This window comes from Actinia tenebrosa, unplaced genomic scaffold (assembly GCF_029948245.1).
Source record: "Actinia tenebrosa isolate PJP-AT-01 unplaced genomic scaffold, QUT_ActTen_1.0 PGA_scaffold15__27_contigs__length_11533743, whole genome shotgun sequence".
Taxonomy (NCBI): Eukaryota; Metazoa; Cnidaria; class Anthozoa; order Actiniaria; family Actiniidae; genus Actinia; species Actinia tenebrosa.
In genome coordinates, this window is record NW_028292575.1 from 10,613,497 (window position 1) to 10,636,230 (window position 22,734).

A 22,734-nucleotide genomic window follows, 5' to 3' on the forward strand; every position below is an offset into this window, starting at 1 on the left:
TTACGGGCTTGCTTTGGCTATACAATCATGAACGACCATGGATTAGAGGTAAGGGGCTGTGCCGAGTGCTCAGAGGCCGAGAACTGAATATAGCTCGGGAGATTTTCGGATAATCCGTTCTGAACAGACGAAGATAAACGGCTTATTCTATCCTTATCAATACCTCAAATAGACTAAGATGAATTTAGTAATTTTCAGTTATACTTATAGGTTGAATAATTATTTTTGAATTGACTTTGTCCGAAGAGTTTCCGAAGTTTCATCGTCTCTCTTTCGGAAGTAATTCGTAAAGAGTCCGTGATGTGTTGCAGGAATCTATATAAAATTCGCAGAAGACGCTGGGCTTCGAAGAATTAGTTAAGTTGTATTAATATCTTGGTGGAGTCTTCCTTCTTTTTCCCTTCAGTATGCAATTTTATTTTGCCTTTCTGCTTGGTAAGTGTAGTATAAATGCATAAGGGATGTGATTGTAAGGCTAAGGTGCTGTGGTCAGGGTGTTTTGGAGGCAGGAAGAGCTTCCTTCCTTGACGTGAACTAGTCAAAGATCGATATCTCTTTAATGAACGAGGTGTACGTTCTCTAACCCTTGGAAAATGATTAATTACCAGTATTTTGTTGTTGTTGTATCAATCAACTTTTCGAGTTAACACAAACTTCGAGGTTAATCAATTAATCATAAATGGTACTTCTGTATCTATAAAATATTCATTCAATATTTTTATGATTTTCTGTCGCATTTTTTCATAACAGCCTTTTGCTTGATTGGAATGGCTTCACCCTTGGAGGTATGTCTACTTGTCACCCTTTTGATTTGCGTACTGTATGAAGTTTGACAATATTGCCAAATAAACAAAAATATAAGCTTATACATATTTGTTTGTCATTTACACTCACACATACATGTAAATTGGTTTACAATAGTGATTTACATGTGAAAGATTTTTTGTTAACCCATTTAAATATTTATCATTAATAACCTGGAATGATTTAATAATTCATTAAAAACACTCTATTTTTTACAAGGTAAGCAAAGAAGGTTGTCCAAAATCAAAAGGCTGTTTTTCATTTCCTGAGAGCTGTACATTTTCTAAAGACTGCAAATACCTTGTCACTTATGTACCTGACAAAGATGGTGTCAACTTTAATATGAGTGCAAAGTATGAATATGTGGCCCTTGGCTTCAATAAAGACCCAGCTATGGTAAGATCTGCATTTTCCAATACTTAGTATTTTCTCTTGCTTCCCTTATTTGGCAAGAAAGCAATTGGTTACCCTGTTCCAGAGCAAGATCGCTGAAAACCATACCCAGTTCCTGTATTGTGAAAATAGATACCCTGTTCCAGATAGGAGAGAGCGTGATTTCATATACCCTGTCCCAGAGGGAGGGCAATATTATATACCCTGTTCCAGAGTAGAATCGCTGAAAACCATACCCTGTTTGGTGGCACGTATCCGTATAGCGAATATAGGCCCCCCCCCCCCCCCCTGGATAACAAGGGCAATTTACTATTGTTATTTTATTATTAGATTTTGTGCTTTAATATTTCTAAGGTTAAAATTCCTTATGTATTTTGTTTCAGAGCGGTGGTGATAGTGTGGTGTGCTTTAAATCAAGCATCAACCATTATTCATTATTTGGTCACAGAAAACCAGATAAGACAGTCCCTGTAAGTATAATGCAGAGCTTAAAAGACTAATAAAAAACTCATAAATCAAATACTTTTAGCTATATTATAATTAATAATCATATGCATATATTTTGTAGGTTCCTACTGGTGTCAAACCAATCGCAACTGTATATGAAGATGGAGTAATTAAATGCAGGTATCAATTATGTGCTGATTATTATTTAACAATTATTTGCCGAAGGCGAAGTGATTATCGGAGAATATTTACCAAGATGCGAGGCAAATAATATATAGTATAAATACACAGTTGATTCTTTCAAAAAAAGAAAAAAAAGAAGATGAAGGGCATTTTTTCCAGTAACAGCAACAAAGCGGCTGGCCGCCATTTTGGATTTTCACTTGAGGTGATTAATTATCGTGTGATAGTGTGAGTTTCTTGACCAATCAGGGCATGAGATTTTCTATAATCACCTGCATATTTTTACTTATATTCTATTAGTGTATTCTAGTAGTTGTTGAACAAAAACCCTGTATATAGGTCAGTTAACCTGCACCAGTCCTGAATATTGGCCAAATTAGTTTTTGGCTTGGTCATACCTGATTTTTGGATTTACGTTACAAATATTTGACCAGACATGTTCCAATCATGGCCAGATATTGTCAATGGATGGCCTTTATTTAAATCTATGTTTATTATCAGATGCTGCACATGTTGTTCTATTATGCATTGAGGTAGTGCAGATCATATTCTTCACATACATATTGTTTACTATATTCCAGTTTTAAGAGACTAAAAGTGCCTTCATTACCCATGAAGTACGACTTGCATGACAAGCTCTACTTGCTTTTTGCAGGAGGCAAAGTTCAAGGTACCATTAATCGTAAACAATTTGATATATTTTAATATTATTTTTTCATTATTAAATGCAATATCTATGTCTGATGAATATCTATAGGCTTTAGTGCCAGACTGATAACTTGATAATGCAATTTTAGACATTAAACAGCACTGTAATTGGTAAAAATTAGACAATGTTGTTGTTGCCAGTTGTTTTGCGAACCAGTATTTTTGAACACAACAAGTGAAGAATAGAGATGGAAGGGTAGGGGTGGATGCCATGACCTGATTTATAGGATAGATGTAGTTTACTTTATATTCTTGTTATATGATAACTGTATGTACCAAGGGAGGACAGCAGAATGATTTCTCTCTATTTTAAGCGCGTTTTTAATCGATATCGCTTTCGTACATTTTGGCCGCCATCTTGGGAATTTCAAACGATAACCGATGGTAAATATGCATGCGGGCACTCAAGTATCTCCCCGATAGAGTCCCGAAGGGACGTGGGATGAGCAGCACACGAAGCGTTGTAAGTGTTGCTCAATTGGGGAGATAGGAGTGCCCGCATGTTTATTTACCAGTGGTTATCGTTTAATTTCCAAGATGGCGGCTGAAATGTACGAAAGCGATATCAATTAAAAACATGCTAAAAAAAGAGAGAAATCATTCTGCCGTGCTCCCTTGTATGTACAAGTAATTATGAGAATATTGTCATATAAAAATAAAAAAATAGGAAATGTTATAAATAATTTTTAATATTTTGATTCTAAAGCCCCCTAAATTGATGAAAGTAGCTGTTTTAGTACATACTGATAAGGTTAATATAAAAAATGTCAGTCTTTACCTTTAAACCTGAAATATTTACTCTTGTTTTGATCAAAAAAATAACTTCTATTTGTTGTTTTGTTATTTTATATTTTTATATGACAAGTTCCTGCAGTTAGGTGTAAACATATGATAGGTTTTATAGTTTTTATTGTACCGTTGTATTTATAGATGGAAATATTACCAAACATCACTGGAGTGACAGGTCCTTTCGCAAGTACAATGTATCTTTACCATTCACTGTTGAAGACAAGGACAAAGTAGGATCAAAAGTAACAGTAACCGTACGTATTATTTGAACTAAATCTTCAAATTCAATGTTAAATTTAAATTTTTTAAAACCCTAAAGGAACATTTGGGGTAGTCCAAGTTGTGGTGTGCACAGGTAACTCATAGATCAAATCCTGAAACAACCTCTAGGCTGATCTCTAGGGCACAGCTCAAAAATGGAATTTATCCTGTTAGGGTTTTGTTGAGGGAAGGAAAACCAGAGAACCTGGAGTAAAACCCTCAAGAGATCAAATATACTTGACTTCTCCCATGATGTCTGGAATTAAACTGAAGACCCCCCTCCCTCCCCCCCCCCCCCCCCCCCCCCCACCCCTGCCACTGCCCTGTTTTAAAATAAGGTCTATTTTTCATTTCAAGGTTGATAAGACAGGGTGCCCAAAGACCAAGGGTTGTGTTGCATTCCCTGAAAGCTGCAAATCATCAAGAGATTGTGACTATCTTGTCACGTATAAGCCAGATGGAGATGGTGTGACATTTGCAATGAGTGCAAAGAGTCAATATGTTGCTTTAGGATTCAACAGGGATCCTGCTATGGTAAAGTATCTTGGAGAGTATATTATCCATTTGTGTAGTCCCATCATTAGAAATATTATCCAAGGGGTAGGGAAAGTCTGAGGAAGGTATATTATTTAGTACCCCATGGAGGGGTATTGGTATTTCCAAGGGGTGGGGAGGGTCTGAGGAGGGTATATTGTGTAGTACAAGAAAATATACATACCTCCCCCATGGAGGGGTATTGGTATTTCCAAGGGGTGGGGAGGGTCTGAGGAGGGTATATTGTGTAGTACAAGAAAATATACATACCTCCCCCATGGAGGGGGATTGGTATTTCCAAGGGGTGGGGAGGGTCTGAGGAGGGTATATTGTGTAGTACAAGAAAATATACATACCTCCCCCATGGAGGGGGATTGGTATTTCCAAGGGGTGGGGAGGGTCTGAGGAGGGTATATTGTGTAGTACAAGAAAATATACATACCTCCCCCATGGAGAGGGATTGGTATTTCCAAGGGGTGGGGAGGGTCTGTGGAGGGTATATTGTGTAGTACAAGAAAATATACATACCTCCCCCATGGAGGGGGATTGGTATTTCCAAGGGGTGGGGAGTTTCTGAGGAGGGTATGTTGTGTAGTACAAGAAAATATCCATACCTCCCCCATGGAGGGGGATTGGTATTTCCAAGGGGTGGGGAGGGTCTGTGGAGGGTATATTGGAAAATATCCAACTATAATAATGAATGCATATTGGAAAGAAACAAAAGTGGATATTTCATTGGTGCTGAATCATAAAACTATTGTCTGATTTCAGAGTGGCACTGATAGTGTGATATGCTACAAGGGTTCAATAGGTCACTATTCAGTGCATGGTCACAACAAACCAAAAGAAACTAGACCAGTAAGCATTCCTTTTTATGCCTGAATAGCTTTCAATCCATTTCAAACACTTGTCTGAATGGCTTTACTCCAGGCATCCAAGTGGCTTCCTATTCCACCACTTTACAGCCATTCTCAATTACACGCGCCCTCTAGCAATTTTTCTGTTGCAATGAAGAAGGTTTTGGTGGACATCAATGACAAGGCATTTCCATAACATTGTCGGAAAACACAAATCTATAAGGGCACATGCCTATAGAATGTCATGGAAACACCTTGATTGACTTCCACCAGAGGCTTCTTTGTCGCAACAGAAACAATCGCTAGAGCGGTGCGTGTGAATGAGAATGGCTGTATCACTTTCTTGGCCTCCTCTTCTGGTGTCTTCCTTTCCGTCACTTAAATGGCTTCCTACCAGCATGTAAATGGCTTCCCTGTCTGATACTCGGATGGTTTCCCATTCATAACTGCACTCAGATAGTTTCTACTAACCAATCAAAAATGCTTCCACAAATTGTCCATTTATGTTTTTAATCACAGTTCTTGATTATTATAAATTCATAAAATACATCATAGTTAAGATTTAATATAGAAATAAAATTGCCTCTGTTAGTCAATAATAACAGGATATTCATTTAATTCATTATTTTCAATGTTTGTTCTATTTTTCAGACTCCCAAAGGAGTTCAGCCTATTGCAGTTGTTTATTCAGATGGGATTATAAAATGCAGGTATGATAGACCATGCAGTTTGCTTTGACTGTAATCTTTTCCCATACCATACCAGTCCACATCATTCCCTTGAGTATTATTACTTCACCATGGATCGCCCTACACTCCTATTCAACTCAACATATTCAATGTATTATGTAATTAGCTTCAAAAGACTTAAAGCGCCTACAGAGTACATGAAATACAACCTGCATGACAAGCTGTACTTGATATTTGCAAGGGGAAAAGTGAAAGGTCAGATTTTAAAAAGACAGTTCAGTATTTTATTTACCATATATGTAATTGTTGAAGCAAGGGTTTACTGCTGTGGTTGTAGTTTTCATGCTTCCTAGCGTCACATGTGTAGAGTAGAGTTGTTGGTTCTCTATGAGTTCTCTGGCTTACCTCCCTCCAGGTCACCTGTACTTGACAAACTCCTATAGACCCGTATTGAATTCCAAATTACCGCTGTGTTTCTTGATTACAGACTTATTTGCACAGGGTTAGCCTCGAGTTTGTACAGAATATTCACGTGTGCCAGTCAAGGTCCGTCAAGTTTCCAAGTGTTCGTATTGTTGAAGTTGTGCACTCTTTACTTTACTGTTGGTATTTGTGAATATTTTTACACTGATACGAGGCTAACCCTGTGCAAATGAGTCTGTAATCAAGAAACACAGCAGTAATTTGGAATTCGAAACGGGTCTATTTAGTTGATGTAATATCTTCTAACTATAGGTTTAGGTTTTTACCAGCTCAATACATTTGGATTAATTTTTTGAATGTATTATCAATAGATAATGATATCGAAGTACATGACTGGAAGGACAGGTCTTATCGCATGGTTAATGTATCATTGACGCTGGAAGTACAAGGAATGGATTATGTGTTGTTAATAACTCATGGTAAGGAATAGAATGCAGATTTATAGCTATTTCAAAAGATGTCGAAGGGGTGACAGAGAATGGTGATCGATGTGATTGGCAATTGCATGACCGAAAGGCACAGTCGGCATGCATCTAAACACGAATAACCAAGTTGTTTAAGATAGTTTTGTCTACAAACAACACTAAATATCTCAACAATAACATCTGTGTTATTGACAAGAAAAATAAGAAATACCAGTCATTCGAGCTATTCTTGAATCTTGGAATTACCCAACTCCTATGACCTCTTATCCCTTCATTGTCGCCTATCGCTTATTACCTATCTCCATCCCTACCTTTGACCTTTTTGGAAATAGCTGAATATCACTAGAGGGGGAAAGCAGGGATACTTCTTAACTAGATCTTGTAGCTGTGTGATGCTTGTCTGTGTTCTTTCAGCATGTTTGATGTTCATGGCATGGATTGGTTTTGGTGTGATTGGAATGTTTACTGCTCGCTACATGAGACAATCCTGGGGAGAAAAGAGAGTGCTTAACGATAGTTTGTGGTTCCAGGTAAGTTTGTTTTTTCATTTTTTCCTTCTTTTCTTTCTTTTGTTCCTTTTTCATTCCGCATGATGAAGGGCAAAAATAAAATGTCTGTCGATCATGTATGAGAAAACTGAATCATAACTACAATTAGTAAAAATGATTGCAGTACATGGGGCTGAGTTTATGGCTGTAAGATGAAGAACAGCATTCCAGTGCTTGGAATACCTGTGTTCCCACTAGCTATGATCACAATTTCTCCCCTTGGGCTCCCTGTGTTCTAACTAGGTAGTGTCCAGTGTACTGATGTTATCATCTGTTAACTGATTTTAGATTCATCGTGGGTGTATGTTAATGGCAGTCTTGTTGACAATCATCAGTGCGATCATCATATTTGTCCATGTGGGAGGCTGGTCAGAGGTACGTAGGATAGTTCTTCTCTCTTTATGGTTGTCGTTTCATGCTTATTTTTTGTCATCTTTTCTGATCTAGAGTGCAGGTTGGCATGCTGTCATTGGAATCTTTATCATTGCTATTTCTGTTGCTCAGCCGTGCCTTGCATTTTTTCGTCCTGGACCTCATGCCGAGTCGTAAGTCTTTTTCTACAACACTCGTTAACTGTCATCATGTTTTATTGTGTCTTTTGATTGTTCAATGTTACTTTATGTATCTTTCATGTCTTTCCAGGCGTTTTATGTTCACCTGGGCTCATCGATTCCTTGCATTGTGTGGGCTTGGTCTGGCAGGTAAGTATCTAAAAACATTTTAGTTTTTACTGCATTTCTTTCTTTTCATTTCCCCCACTCCTTTGCCTTTCTCTGCCTTTTTTTCCCATTATTTCCCATTTTTCTCCTTTTCTTTTGTTTTCTTCCTTTTCTCTCCTATCGTTCCTTTTCCTATCTCTTTTTCCTTTAATCTTATTCAATTTCTTTCCTGTTTTTTTTCCTTTTTCCTTTCTTTCCATGCTTTCCTTTCATTTTCCTTTCCTTCCCTTCCCTTTGCTCCCTCCCAGCAAGGACCATCATGCTACTCAACTGTCACACAAGACGCGTGACATCCGTTACAAACTAACGCAAACTTACATTACCAGTGATCAACTGTTTCCTGGGAGTGAGTATGCTGGACAAACTGAAGACACAAGGCTTCGCTATCCTGTCAGTCTTCTTCGTCTTCTTCCTCCTCACCGTCATCCTGTACGAAGTCTTCTTGTTCCGAAACAAGAAACCGTTGCTCGCTCCGTTCACGGTAAATGTTGATCCTCAGGACAATGTTGGCATGGAAATACCCTCCCCGACATCAGAGGACACGGCACAAACCAAGGTTAGTTAACGGGGTTACTATGGCAATGATGACCTTTACATAGATTACCATGGCAACGTACCCAATCTAGATAAAGACGCTAATGCTAATAATATTATACAACTGATTTTATTAATAATACTAATACTATAAATAAAACGGCTACTCTAATTTTTATGAAAGAAAGTTTTTCTTGCTACGTACTCTGCTCCATAAAACTTCTCCCGTGTTCTGCCAATCCCCGCGTGCTTTATTACCGCACACAGCGCGCGCACGTGTTTCCTAATTATTCAATAATAAGAATATTGTGAGTTAAGGATAGCGGTGACAAGAAGAAAGGGTGTAAAGATTAATCCAACTTCACTAACCCCAATACTGAGATATCATAACAACAATTCGAGCTTGTGATTATTAGGAAGGCAGTGGTGATGTTGATCTCCATGACAACAAACCAACACCTGCTGCTGCTGCCGTTGAAGATGCAACTAAAACCGAGGTTGGTGAAAATAAACATTTCATCAGTTATCATGCCTGACCTGGTATTCATCGCGCTTATTATAGCCAGGCAACTGTTATAATCTTCGTAACTTTAACCCATAACTGTAATCTTTTCTCACTTTGTAACTGTATTAGTAAGAACAGTTTTCTTTTGAGAGTGAATCGATACAGCAAATTCATGTAATGTAGCCATATCGTATCGTATAGGAGTAACTACACGTTTTGATTGGATGAAGCATGGATGAAGTAAGTCAGTACCGTATGACTCTCACTCATACGATAAATATTCTTATGGGAAGCCATTTCAATGTTACGGCATGTCGTACCGTATACGTGCTGTAAGTCAGTATCTTATGTTTTTCCAAGCCAAGTTATATCTTTTATATTGTTTTTCTTTTATTTGACAGCGTGCAGAGGTTATTCGTAATGTTGTGTACATGTTTATCATCGTGTTGGCCTTTGTTTGCTGTTTGGCTTTCGTCATCGACATTGGTACTTCTTAATGTGCTACTGAAAAAGGTATAAATCCGCTGTCATTTTTTCATACCTCTCTTCCTTTCTCCGTCCTCCCTATTTCCATTATCATCATCCTTTTTCGATTTTTACTGAACTTTTTATTTTTATCTTTTAACGAAACAGATCAAACCGGTTAGTGAACTAGGTAATGACAGACTGATTGATGTGACGCAGACCTCCGATTGTAACTGGCCTGACAACGTAGACTAAATATGAACTAGCTTTTTGGTAGCTGTCAAGAACACTCAAAGAAAAGTTCGTTCAACTCTCGCATTGTATCTGTAAGTTTAGTGGTTTGTTGTTTCTCATAGGGGATTTCTCATCATAGTCTCAAACAGAAAAATGGCTGCCATTATTGGTTGATGTAACAAGAGACGCATCACAATTCTAACGGCATTCAACCGATATGGTAGCTATAGCAACTGACAGATACCTGACATTATACAGGGGACCCAGCTACTACCACTTCGTTATTCACTAGAACTGTTTTTTAGAGCTTAGAAACTACTAACCGTCCGAAAGATCTTAGCCTGTGTCATATCCGGAATTTTCTTCGTAGGAATAGCTCTCTAAATACGAAGAAAATTCCGGATGTGACGCAGGCTAGAAAGATCTCTTTGAACGACTATTTTACTTAGGAGTGCGCGCACTGACATGTATAACGTATATTGTGGTTTATAGATCATGAGGAAACGTAGTTTATTATATCAAGTATATGACTGAGTCCAATAAATAATAGACTTGTGAATTTATAGGATGATGAATAATGAAAAAGATTGAAATTCTATAGAAATAAAATTACTATTACTATTAACAGGTTGGTGGTAGGTTTCACTGAGTCAATCCTGAAGGGAATGGTTGTTTGAAAAATGATTTAAACTTGTGTGGATTATGTTAAAGCAACAAATCATTTATCGTCAGTCCCATGAGGCAAAATACTCTATTTATTTATTTGAATAAATTACAACCTATTACAACAAAAATCAAAAACAAAACCGCATTACTAACAAGTCATACATACAGTTTCTACAAGCTTGTCTGGGGCATAGCTTGAGCAAAGTCATTAAATTAACATCGATTCACCCTACTGTACAAACTCGGCCATCAATTACCACGTCAATCATTTCGATCTACTGCGCAAAATCAGCCATCAGTTGCTATGCCAACCATTTTGATCTGCGCAAATTCGACATCGGTTGCCATGTCAACCATTTCAATCTACTGTACAAACTTGAACATCTGTTGCCATGTCAACCAAATGAGCTTACTGCGCAAACTCCGCCATCATCTGTCTTGCCAACCAATCTAATCCTTCGTGCAATCCACTTAACGAATGCGCGCTGCAAGGCATGATGGTCCAGCTTCGACCGCAGCATATTTTGTGTAAAGAGAGTCGTTCTGTAAGAACTTCGACACTCAGGGATGAAGGCAGGTCCTGAAACATGAAAAATGCGTAGATAAACAAAATATTTTAAAAAATCATAGTTGGTAGCACCATTTTTTTAAAGCAAAAGCTACTAAGGCAGCATGTGATGAAATCTTTTTGCCAGGGTTATGTAATGGTTTGATGAAGGATTCAGCTCACCTGTTTGTTGGCCAGGATCAGTAACAGCGCATCTCGTAGGCGTTTTTCTGCCATCAGTTTGGACAGTTCATCTTGAGACTCTGATAACCGCTCCACGTTGCTGCTGTCAATCACGAAGATCACCGCTGAAAAGGAGAAACAGTTAAAGGAAACAATCCAATGGTCATCCAATCAGAATGCTTGGATATGGCAAAGTTACGAGCACGGCACAGCAGTCGTACTGCGCGCATTTATCACATGAGAAGTGAGTTGTGATACATACCTTGTGTATTCAGGTAATAATGCCTCCACAATGGACGCAGTTTCTGTAAGCCTCCGACATCCCAAATAGTGAACTTAAGACTTTTGTGTTCTACCGACTCGACATTGAATCCTAAATACATAAAATGCAGGATAAGAAAAGTTGGGGAAGGATTATCATGTCATACTGGTCGATTCAAAAGTCACCTGGTCAAAAACTCGGCCCAATCAATCAAATGTCAAGTCGCGTAAGTCAATGTAACGTCACTCATTCAAGTTACCTCACATTTGTCAAGCAAAATGTTACATCACGTAAGCCAAAGGTTAAAGTCAGTCCACTCAATCAAATGTGTAATCCTTACCAATAGTAGTTATGGGCGACACAAACTCATCTTGTTTTAGCTTAAATAATATCGATGTTTTCCCTGCTCCATCCAGTCCAAGAGCTACAGCTCTCATTTCCATCTTTGGACCGATATGAACCCTGTTGTCCTTCGTAAAGGCCACAGGTATCCCAGAATCTGCGTTACATAGCTGCGCGATGTCGATGAACTGTTGTTGTTGCTCTTGGACAGTTTCTAGTAGATTGTGGACGTTATTTCGAGCTTGAATGACCTACAAAATAAAATCGAAGAACAAATATTTTAGCTAAGGAAAGTCGGAAGAGAAAATGAACAAGAACTTAACACACCAACATAGCGTATTGTACTTGCCTCTGCGTCGGTTCTCTGCAGAGATTTTTCACATTCTAAGCAAACTGAGTTCACTTGAGCTATTAACACAGCCATGTCTTCCTGCTGTTGACGTAAAGAGAAGAGCTTCTCTCTGACGTAGTTGTCTACAACGGCCAGTCCTGCTTCTTCTTGTCGGTTGACTGTTTCACGCAGATCATCAAAGAATGACCGTACCCTTGCTCGAGCTTCTTCTGCTGTGCCTTGATTGTGCTGTTGGACCAGAGTTCCTTGGTCGTTTTCTTGTATAACAGCACCTCCTAATGATTTTATAATGCATGTCATACAATAAACACTATAGTAATCACAACCTGTTATAATTGTTATCATTCATCATCATCACCATCATAAACCATCAACATCCATCACCTAGTTCATTCCCATGATTCAATGCTATCATTAACATAATCCATCCATCAATATCCATCACCATCATCATCATCAGCTGCAGCATGATCATCATCATCATCATCACCAACACCCCCACCACCATCATTATCATCAGCTGTAGCATCATCCTCATCATCATCATCACCAACACCATCATTATCATCAGCTGTAGCATCATCATCATCACCAACACCATCATTATCATCAGCTGTATCATCATCCTCATCACCACCATAAGCACATTCACCACCACCAACATCAGCTGTAGCATGATCATCATCATTGCCATCACCATCATCACCAACACCACCATCCATCATCACCATCATCATCAACACTGCTATCATCACCATTATTTCTGCCTATATCAACCTCATCATCATCATAACCTGTTTAATGCTTTATTAAGATCAAGTACATATACCTTCAATGGTTTCAATTACTGAAGCAAGCTTCTTGGATGCTTCGGTGACTTCAGTTGTAAATGTCCTGACATGCTGAATAGCATTAGTGACTGACGACCTCATGTTCTCTGCTTCTGTCTCCAGTAATGCATGCTTGTGATTCTGGTGCCTGTCACAACAATGTCACATAATAATCACATGATTTAACCAAGCATTGTGATTGGATAGTTTGTTTACCACAGGGAACCCGATTATCTAAAATGGCCTCCTTCTGGTATAGCCACAAATGCACAAACTACTGACCCAACTCTTTGATTGGGAACCCTGTGACATTAAATTTTGAGTCCTTAACCACAGGTAGCCCATTAGAGACGTTTGAGTTTGTCCCTCTTGCTGACTTTTTTATAATAGTTAAAGATAAATAATTGTCAGTGGCTATTCGTACGGTAGCTGTACGCCGACTCGTATTTGCTATACGTACGGCAGTGGGACTTTATATTTAAACGATGTATCATCAGAACATGCACATAAATATTTATTATAGCTTAATTCATGCTATTTTTGACTTCCATACGAATAGCAAATACGAGTCGGCATATGGCTAAATAATTATGAGTGCTTGCTCATGAAGTGGTTTTGATATTTTACCTTCCATAATCTTTGCAAACAAAGCACATCAAAGAACTCTCTCTGCAATCCTCTTCCAGACATGTGAACTCAATAACATGAGTAGAATGAAGAGGGCATTTGGGTTTCTCCCTTGGTTTCTCTGATAATGGTATTCTTTTGTGTCTTGTTAATGTCTTGGTAGAATGAATACTCTCTGAACACAACGAGCATAGATCTGTACGACACACAGTACAATAAACACTTGCTCTGTGATCCTCGTTCTCATCACACCTGACACAGCCATCCTTCAGTTCCTCCTCAGACACCTTTGATGGAGCAGTTGATACTTGTAACTTTTCCAACAGCTCGATTAAAGCGAAATTCTTCTTAAGTCCCCATACACCAGAGTCACTTAGTACAGTAGCCTGTCTGTCAAATGGACACTGTAATGTCCGTCCATGGACAGGCAGTCGTGTGAGACAGTCATGACAAACGGTGTGGCCACAGATAAGAAGCCTTGGAACTTTATCTCCTTGGAGTTGGAAAATGTCTTCACAAACTCTGCATTCCAAAACCTGGTGGAACAAATGCAGAAATATCAAGAATCATCTATCCCTTATCCGAATATTTTTGCAAATTATATCAATTCAACCGCAGGCCAAGTTCACTTCATATTTAATTTAAATTTCTACAGAACACAAAGTTCTGTCTTCACATTGCAGTATTTTCTTCATCTAAAAGCTCAAGGAATACAAAATTACAAAAAACCGACATAATAAAACGACGTTAATCACTTGTCATACGTGTTTATTATATGATAAAACGAATTCATCTTCGTCACAAGTAGATTATCTCGCTAAACGTGGTAAAACATCGTAAAACATGTCTATGTTGTCCACCCAAACCGAAATATTTTTCAGTCGAATTCAAGTAATATATGAAGCAATCAAGTCAAATATCGATTGGATTACAATATCAATAAGACATTTGACAGATAAAGTAACGAATTAATGATCTAAATTTACTATAAAATTTTTTAAAAATCTAATAAAATGTAAACATTGTACAAGCTTACTCACATTTGATGGACGAGATTTAGAGGCAGCTACAGAATCATCCATTCTCGATGCCATTTCCTCACTCATACCTCAATTACCAACTACACAAAGATCAATATAAAATCATATTCATTAGAGAAATCTAGAAATACTAATCGAGTGAAAATAAATATGAAAAATTATGCTCTTTTGTTAGGTTTTTTGTTGGAAGCTCAGCCTGTGCCCGCAATGTAAACAATAGTGTACAGTTGTGTTGTGTTTAAATAGATGCTCAGACTGTTTATGCGCATATATTAAGAGGATAAACATCTGTGTTCAAAAGTAGCAGGCTCATTTCTTCATCAAAACAAAAACAAAATGGACTCCGGGTTGAGAGAGAGGGAACATTTGTTGGCCTTGAAAGGTAACATATATACGTCTACTCTATCTTTACTGCGTAGAAAAACACTTTGGTGTTATTCATAGTTTTATCCAAATATGTCTTGATGCTGAATCTATTGCAGTAGACTTGTTCTAGTCGAAGGAAACCTGCAAATCAAAAGAGAAAAATATATGAAAGAAAATTTAATTTCAGATCTACGTGAGGAGGGGGGTGGGGTGCTGCAAAGGAAGGGGTTTGACAGTAAATATCAAACATGTAACTGTGGCTTGAAGGCCCTATATGCCATGAGGTGCAAGGAGGATAGGTAACAGGTAACTGCGGCCACCTAAAATCCACAATAAATTCACTTCTGTTTTATAGTAAACATGATGCATTGTTGTCTAGCTTAGGTACCAATATCTTTTGTTCACATTACGTCATATGGTGTTGTTTGTACCCTAGCTAGACCAGAATGCATCCTGCTTATCATACTTAGCATTGGCATATGGTGATTTAATTTCCTTACTGCAGTTTTCAATATTCTGCGAACTCTGACATTTTAGTGGCTTGTTGTGAAATCAGTTTTTTACTGCCGCCAGTCAAGAACATTAAAGGTACCGACTGATTATTTTTGATTGATGGCAGTGAAAAACCAAATTTCAGTGTACTGCTTTTAAATACCGAATTCACAGAATATAGATAGCTGTAGTTATCTTTTAAGAAAGCCATGTTATTAATATTTGATTTGATACATGTATTTGTGATTTCTAGTGATGAGGTTGACCAAACCCTCTATGTACACCAATGTACCTGTCCACTGTGAAGCTCAAGACCTTCCAGGAACAATATTCAAAGAGTCTCATGATGCCGACATTGCAACCATTAAGGGAGTTTATAACTTTGGACTTGGGGATTTGTTAGTATTACCACAAACATTTGGGTAAGTACCTACATTACAAAAGCTTTCGTTTATATATCTTATTTAATGCTTTCCTATTTCAAATCACTTTAAATTCTCTCAAGAATAAGATTCTATGTTTGAGTCGTGTCCTTATTTGTATGTGTCTTCTCATGTGCAACCATTAAACAAAGAAATGAATGGGAAAATAAATCATAATGATTATAATAACTTTTATGCCACTTATATCCTCGCAGCTATCTTGAAGGTGTATCTATAGATAAATTTTTTGCCTTTTTTTAACAGGAACATATTTTTGGGTGAGACATTTTCAAGTTATGTTAGTGTTCATAATGACAGCAATCAGACAGTCAAAGACATTGTAATCAAGGTAAGTGAAGTATTGTAGCTGGAAGCAAATGCACAGTGTTATTGGGTTTACTGGGAAGCCATTTCAGTGTAAATGTGACATTGGGAAAAAGATGGAAGCCATTAAAGCATTTATAGAATTCTATACTGTAGTGATGGAGACAGTATACTGTAAATATCCTGTTTACCATAAAAATATGTTGAATAAATAATAAAAATAATAATGATGACGGGGAGAGAGATGATGATGATAATGATGATGATGATGATGATGATGATGACAATCACAACAATGATGATAATAATGATGATGATAATGATGCTAATAATGATGGTGATGGTGAAGATGATGAGGATATATTGCAATGTTAAGTGAATTCATTTGTCTTGTTTAGACTGACCTCCAGACATCTTCCCAGCGGCTGACACTGTCAGGTGCTGCAAACATGCCTGTTGCCAAACTAGACACCCAGCAGAGCTATGATCAAGTGATACACCATGAAGTCAAAGAATTAGGAACTCATATGTGAGTAAAAGTCTTGTCAATCATCAATTAATGAGCTAGACTGACCTGGTTGGTTTGGTTGGTTTATCTGGGACCATATAACCACAAACCTATACCCTATAAATGGCAACTAAGGACCCTGTAATTATAAAATAGTGGTAGAAAATTAAGTGTCCTTCAAAACTGTTTTGTTTTGAGTGACAAAAATAAGAACTAAACCTCACCACAATCTGTATCTGCCCATGCTAGCATCCTAACCATTTTCAGAAACCCAGGGTAAAATTCTGTCCTCTGTATTCTCAAGGTGTTCTCGGACAAAATACCAAAATTTAAAACCTTTTCTTTTCAAATGTTCATGTTTGTAGACTGGTTTGCGCTGTCAGCTATTCCACAAATGCTGGGGAGAAAATGTACTTCAGAAAATTCTTCAAGTTTCAGGTAACTACAAAACCCTCATCTGTAGTTGATGGTGGTTTTGATAATCCAGCTTTGGTTTTTAATCCACTTCTTTTGTTTCTTTTTTACAGGTTTTGAAGCCACTTGATGTCAAGACAAAATTCTATAATGGAGAGGTAAGGGTATGACCGTTTTAACAGTTTTTTACAAGTTGGGGAGAGTCTGAGGAAAAAAAAAAAATCACTTTTATTTAAGTGTCTAGTCGTTCTAACGCTTTCGCACTCACACGCTTTCACGCTCACACGCACTACCACTACATTTAATATTCTATGCACACATTACTCAACTCACATGTTGATTTTTATGGAGGGAGGAAACTGGAGAACCCGGAGAAAACCCTCATAGCATAGGAGAGAACAACACATCAAACAAACTCAATTCACATGTGGCGACTGCAGGGCTCGAACCAGCGACCTGACCCATTGGACTCACAGCAGTGAAAGACAACGAGTTAGCCCCAAATGCCACCCATGCCACCCATGCCACCCAGGACTCAGTGTATATTGTAGAGATACTTCACCCAAGGAGAAGGGGGAATAGAATATCCAAGGGGTGGCTTTTGGAGTGTTCCTTAGTGGAAATGGTATTACAAGAACCGATAAATTGATATTGTATTGTGATGTTGTAGGATGATACTGTCTTCCTAGAAGCACAGGTTCAAAACATCACATCCAGTCCAATGGTCATGGAGTCTGTACGTCTGGAACCCTCGCAGATATACACTGTAATAGACCTGAACTCTGTCAGTGATGACAGTAATAAACTTAACAGGTTTAGTAGTTCTCTATTTATAAAGCATTATTTCAAAGAGTCATGCTATCTGTTCAATATCCTCTCAGCATAAGCCTCTCTTTCTAAAAGGCTCCGTGCACTAGGAGATTATAAGGCTATCACTTATTGCAAGACAAGTTGGCTAACATTACTTACTCTAAACCTACTAATGATGGTCTATAAAAAATCCTGTGCTCTGATTGGCTGAGCTATTAGTGGTCTATTAGTGATAGAGCTCCTGCCCTCATGGCCTATGAGTCATTAGCCCATTTGGCCTTGCAGATCTAAGGGGTGGTTTGGGTGGAACCAATAGAGGAAGCTATATACTGCTGGCTTTCTAGGTAACAGTCATCCCCCTTGAAACCATTCTGGATCTGACACTGATATCAGATTTTAGAAGATAAGAAACACAGGAATCACAAAAAGTAATTTACTTTATAGCATAGCAGAGAAAGGTAAATATTGTAATGACTGCTTTTTTTAACAGCGAGGAAGCACCAACAGAGAATGTTTTTGGTCGTGGATCATTTTTACATCCCAATGATACAAGACAGTATTTATACATGTTGAGAACCAAACCATCTTACAAAAGGAACCATAAGGTAGGTTACACTGATCAGTTGAAACAATCAAAATGTACAGTGTTACTGCTTGTCCAATCAGAACATAGGACATGGGTCTAGTGGAGTATGGTGTACAATCACACTAGTCTCACACACTTTCATCCAACAAAACCTTCAATCCTTATACTTAATCCTTATATTAACGTTATCAAGATCTATTGAATGTACTATTTATAAAAACTTTGTAAATTTTATTTATTAACTTTTTGATAATATGTATACACATGGATAAATAGGTGTAATGGTACAAATTAATGAAAAAATCTAAAATATAAAAAAAATCAACATGCAACAAAACTTCCACCAGTCTTTTTGAAATGTTGTAGCTATATTTCATCTTGCGTTTGTTTTTTCAGTCTGCTTCGATGGTTGGGAAGCTAGATATTGTTTGGAGAACAGGATTTGGTGAGCGAGGAAGATTACAAACAAGCCATCTGACTAGAGTGGTGAGAACAAACATCTCACTTCCAATAAGAATTACAGGCACTAGTGGACCTCTTTAACTTGGGCATAATGTTTTGCCATTTCAGACCATGTGTCATTCTCTTGAGAATAAAATTCTTTGTTTGAGTTGTATCCATATTCATGTATTTTCTCATGTGCAAATGTTAAACAAAGAAATGATACTCTAGGGAATGACACCTGGTCTAAAATGAGAAAACATTAAGCCAAGGTAGAAACCGAGGTGTACAGGCGTATTGTAGCTTTTTTCCACTTGGTCTTACAGCCACTTCTTGCCTTCTCCCTTGAATCACCAGCCATTTTTAGCTTCTATTTATCTTTTATTATATACCCACTCACTCTACAAATGCACCAATAGTTATATATGCTTTCTTGTTTCTTGATTTCAGACACAGATCCCTACAGATATAAAACTAACCGTGTCCAGAATACCTGATACAGTTCCTGTAGAAACTAGATTCCCTGTCGAGTTTAAACTAAAGAATACTTGGTAAGTATCATCATTAATTTTGTCCTGGTATCATGTCCTGGTCTCTTAATAACCTACCTCAAACCCTTGAGTGGCAATCTGTTGTTAATTGATGTAATTTTTTTATAGTGAGCGCAAAATGGATCTTCGATTACTGATGACAAAAAGCAAGGATGGAGCCATGATGTGGTGCGGCACGTCTGGAAGGGTAAATATATCTATCACAGGTGGTCATTGTTGTTAGTATTGTTTGATATTGATTGTTACAGATTTTTTTTTCAATGATCAATTAACATTTTGTTGCTATGGTGGCAGAATATCGGTGTACTCGTCCCTGGCTCTCACTTGGATCTCAAACTTCACCTTCTTCCACTGTCAGCTGGTTTACAGGTAAGTCTTTGATCAAGATTGACAAATCTTCTATAGCAAATGCAAACGTAGGCGATCCGTGGTCTCAAAAACTGGATGAGATGAGGACTCACGTGTTGATAATGACTTAACATTAGGTAATGCAGAATTTAACCTTAACGGCCCTGCCGAAAAGAGAGGTTACTTCTTAATCTTCTGGATCAGAGAAGGAAGCGTTAATGCGCGTGTGCAATTTGGCGACTTTGTTGAATGCCTCTCCAGTCAAAAAACAGTCGCTACAGTCGAGTTTTTCTCTTTTTCCTTTTTTTTTTTTATTTTTATTTTTATTTTGTCATTCTCAATAGATATTAAAAATATCTCCGTCGCTCTAAATTATCTTTAACGATAAGAAAATAAGACATCAATTTTGATTCTCATCTCAAGTTTTCAAGACGCATCCTACATGGAAAGGAGTGACTATGCATGCTAAACCATGAATGACGAAGTCCATATATTGGGTCTGCTGGTCATAGCAAGGGGTTAATCATCTATGGTCTAGGGGCCGACTAACCACTCCCTTAGGCTTCGGCCGAGCTCCCTGATCAGTCTGTAAATCCAGGGATAGCGGTTTCGGGGTCGAAATCTCCGGCGTAGCCGTAAATGCTTCGCGCTGCCATACGACGGTTCAGAACTCGATGTCTGGAAGTATGGTCCTATATTTATTAATAAAAATAAAAAAAGGTCCAAAAGATAGTCTTCCTAGCAGACCTTTGAACATCAGTTTTTGGAAAGACAAGAAAATTTTTAAGTATCTTGCGAGTTTAAGGGGCTGTCTGAGAATTTCGTCGGTCTACCTGGGTTACCAGTCATTCTATGGATCATTTCCCCTCAACATATCATTTCCTTCAGAGGCAGAAAATAAAAAAGTGGGTCACACTCTACGATCATTCAATCCTTGACTGAATTATCAAGGTTCGTCTCATTAGAAATTGTTTTTATTCTTTGTTATTTCAGAGTGTCAGTGGTCTAAGAGTGCTGGATAATCTCTCAGGACGTACGTACGAGTTCGACAACATCACTTCTGTTTTCGTTTATTCATGTGATCAATCTCCATTCACTTCCAACAATCTTGTTTCACAAACAATTGAATAATATTATTATCTAGTAGTAAAAAATTATCATTACAAAATAGATATTCTATCAGTGTATTATATGAAAGATTCTTACTCTATCTTGGCTGTTTTATGAAAATATTTTTTATCTTTCTCTTGCATCTGGGTCCGTTTGATGCCACTTGCAGCTAGTAATAAGCGTCGATTTAAATCATTATTATGCTTGCCGCTTGGCTTGAAGTCTGGTCTACTCGTTAGTAAGTAGATGTCAGGTCACTCATCACCAGTTTGTTTTTGACATTAAAAATTCATTTTACCAGTAGGTTTATTGGCGTTACTAACAAATTTTATTTAAATTATTTTTCCTGGTTTTGAATGTTTTTTCTCCTAAAGAATGTTATGAAGTGTTCAGAAAACAAATTGGAATATTCAAATTTAGTCAGTGATTATGCTTGCGTCTAACGTAGTGAATGAACAATATCATTGGCTCTATCAATGCCGGTTAAGTAGCCACCATGAAGATAGCCATTGTACAACTCATGGGTTGCTTCTCCAGAAAAATAAATGCTTTGAACATTCTTTTGAAGCATCTCGTAATCTTGACTTGACATCCCGATAGGAACATTAGCCCAAGATCCATAAAACAGCTCATCTTTTCCCCATTGTGAAACGTATATTCCCATCAAATCAGGAATATCAATTCCATATACTTTCCTAAGAACAGACATAATTTCTTGTCTAGTTCTGTTTAGACTTTGATATTCAAGTCTTTCTGCTTCCTCCTGTGTCACCGTCAGTAAAAGGATATTCGTTCCTTTAGGAAGTCGTGAATCTGCTTGTAAGTTCTGCCATGCTGGGTAATACCCACGGTGTTTGAATGCTAAATAAATATATTCTTCATCGTCCCAAAATGTGTAAGGAAATTTAAGGAAAATCTTGGTATAGAGTATCATATTAAGCTGAAATATCACTTGTATCTTCCAGGGAGGAAGATCTGGGATAAACTTGATCTGCCCGCTCTTTAGTACTCCTATACTAAAGGTGATTAACGCCCTTTTAGCCGTGATGTTGTGTCCATTATTTGTCAACACCGTTACTTTCTTATCGTCATACATAATAGACTTTACCCTGCTGTTCAATTTCAAACGAGAATCATTTTTCCTTAAGAACTCTTCGGCAATTTTCTCAATTAAAAATATAAATCCTCTTTGATCTGTTACAAACATTTGTTTTCCCAAAGGCGAGTGAATCGAGCAGTGCGTTCGCATGTGTGTTCTGCTCGAAATATATTTTGGTGGAACGCCATATTCGAAGTCAGCCTGTCCATATTCTGTAACTACTTCTTCGGGAGTCGAAGGATACCATCCTGCTAATCTCAAACCGACTCGCCATGAAATATCTTCTTCTTTTTTCTTTCTTCTTTCGTCTCTCATCTTCTCCATGACAGCGCGAGCTTGGTTGAATTTATCAAGGTGTCCTTTGGCTGTTGCGTTTGCACCGGTATTGCCATCACGAACGATGTACGATCCCACTTCTATTTTCCCCTGCAGTCCGTATTTTTTTGCGAGAGTAGCCAGAGGATTGTGCTTTATTCCTTGTATCCAGTTAGCACCAAGTTCAATCGTAGTTCCGTGGAATTTTACCTCTTTAACTCTCCCCCCTATTCGATCAGCACCCTCTAGAATAATGAAATCTTCGATACCCGCCTTGTGCAATGTCTGTGCTGCAGCTATTCCACTTATACCAGCACCTAGAATCAATACATCAGTGTCATAATGAAAATCTTGTTCTGCACCAACCAAAACAGGAAAAAGGATGACAAATAAAAAACACCTGGACGAGAGTAGTTGACAAAGCAGCATTATCACGGCGATGTGTTGCGTGTATCGCTAGACTTGTATTTTTATTATTATTGACATTTGCCTTCAGCCTCCTTTATTTTAATTGGCTGGCG

At 37.8% G+C, this 22,734-nt stretch overlaps 4 protein-coding genes across 5 annotated transcripts; 2 read left to right on the plus strand and 2 right to left on the minus strand.

The window, feature by feature from the left end:
* Positions 1–299: 299 nt before the first annotated feature.
* LOC116290120 (ferric reductase 1) lies at positions 300–10,203 on the plus strand. 2 transcript variants are annotated; one of them, XM_089030259.1, is made up of 20 exons: positions 300–435; positions 751–785; positions 1,024–1,200; positions 1,581–1,667; positions 1,766–1,824; positions 2,409–2,497; positions 3,466–3,578; positions 3,943–4,119; positions 4,891–4,977; positions 5,628–5,686; positions 5,832–5,920; positions 6,460–6,567; positions 6,988–7,103; positions 7,410–7,496; positions 7,569–7,666; positions 7,764–7,822; positions 8,167–8,396; positions 8,791–8,871; positions 9,281–9,392; positions 9,513–10,203. In XM_089030259.1, exons 1-19 carry the CDS (start codon positions 408–410, stop codon positions 9,374–9,376), a joined length of 1,875 nt encoding a protein of 624 aa, XP_088886385.1. In that variant the 5' UTR covers positions 300–407; the 3' UTR covers positions 9,377–9,392; positions 9,513–10,203. The 2 variants fall into 2 exon arrangements, with proteins under 2 accessions (XP_088886385.1, XP_088886386.1); XM_089030260.1 differs by lacking the exon at positions 8,791–8,871.
* A 107-nt stretch (positions 10,204–10,310) lies between these two features.
* On the minus strand, positions 10,311–14,591 carry LOC116290121 (E3 ubiquitin-protein ligase TRIM23). Its single transcript, XM_031697109.2, has 8 exons — positions 14,428–14,591; positions 13,388–13,923; positions 12,760–12,908; positions 11,928–12,205; positions 11,577–11,829; positions 11,237–11,347; positions 10,975–11,099; positions 10,311–10,824 (listed from the first exon to the last, which is right to left on the minus strand). Exons 1-8 carry the CDS (start codon positions 14,491–14,493, stop codon positions 10,654–10,656), a joined length of 1,689 nt encoding a protein of 562 aa, XP_031552969.2. The 5' UTR covers positions 14,494–14,591; the 3' UTR covers positions 10,311–10,653.
* A 154-nt stretch (positions 14,592–14,745) lies between these two features.
* Positions 14,746–21,358, plus strand: LOC116290122 (trafficking protein particle complex subunit 13). The gene is made up of 13 exons (XM_031697110.2): positions 14,746–14,809; positions 15,539–15,707; positions 15,972–16,056; positions 16,430–16,560; positions 16,905–16,977; positions 17,067–17,111; positions 17,624–17,766; positions 18,254–18,368; positions 18,746–18,835; positions 19,241–19,341; positions 19,450–19,528; positions 19,636–19,710; positions 20,683–21,358. The coding sequence occupies exons 1-13, from the start codon at positions 14,764–14,766 to the stop codon at positions 20,818–20,820; spliced, it is 1,290 nt and encodes a 429-aa protein (XP_031552970.2). The 5' UTR covers positions 14,746–14,763; the 3' UTR covers positions 20,821–21,358.
* LOC116290722 (uncharacterized) lies at positions 20,744–22,683 on the minus strand. Its single transcript, XM_031697823.2, has one exon. The coding sequence runs from the start codon at positions 22,640–22,642 to the stop codon at positions 21,239–21,241; it is 1,404 nt and encodes a 467-aa protein (XP_031553683.2). The 5' UTR covers positions 22,643–22,683; the 3' UTR covers positions 20,744–21,238.
* Between the last annotated feature and the right edge of the window lie 51 nt (positions 22,684–22,734).

Coding starts and splice junctions, on each gene's coding strand:
- LOC116290120 (XM_089030259.1), top strand. CDS start 408: ATGCAATTTTATTTTGCCTTTCTGCTTG. Junction 5,921..6,459: donor TGCAAGGGGAAAAGTGAAAG/GTCAGATTTTAA, acceptor TATTATCAATAG/ATAATGATATCGAAGTACAT. Junction 7,823..8,166: donor GTGTGGGCTTGGTCTGGCAG/GTAAGTATCTAA, acceptor TTACATTACCAG/TGATCAACTGTTTCCTGGGA.
- LOC116290121 (XM_031697109.2), bottom strand. CDS start 14,493: ATGAGTGAGGAAATGGCATCGAGAATGGATGATTCTGTAGCTGCCTCT. Junction 11,830..11,927: donor TGCAGAGAACCGACGCAGAG/GCAAGTACAATA, acceptor TTTATTTTGTAG/GTCATTCAAGCTCGAAATAA. Junction 11,100..11,236: donor TTATTACCTGAATACACAAG/GTATGTATCACA, acceptor TCTCCTTTTCAG/CGGTGATCTTCGTGATTGAC.
- LOC116290122 (XM_031697110.2), top strand. CDS start 14,764: ATGGACTCCGGGTTGAGAGAGAGGGAACATTTGTTGGCCTTGAAAG. Junction 14,810..15,538: donor ACATTTGTTGGCCTTGAAAG/GTAACATATATA, acceptor TGTGATTTCTAG/TGATGAGGTTGACCAAACCC. Junction 16,561..16,904: donor AAAGAATTAGGAACTCATAT/GTGAGTAAAAGT, acceptor TCATGTTTGTAG/ACTGGTTTGCGCTGTCAGCT.
- LOC116290722 (XM_031697823.2), bottom strand. CDS start 22,642: ATGCTGCTTTGTCAACTACTCTCGTCCAGGTGTTTTTTATTTGTCATC.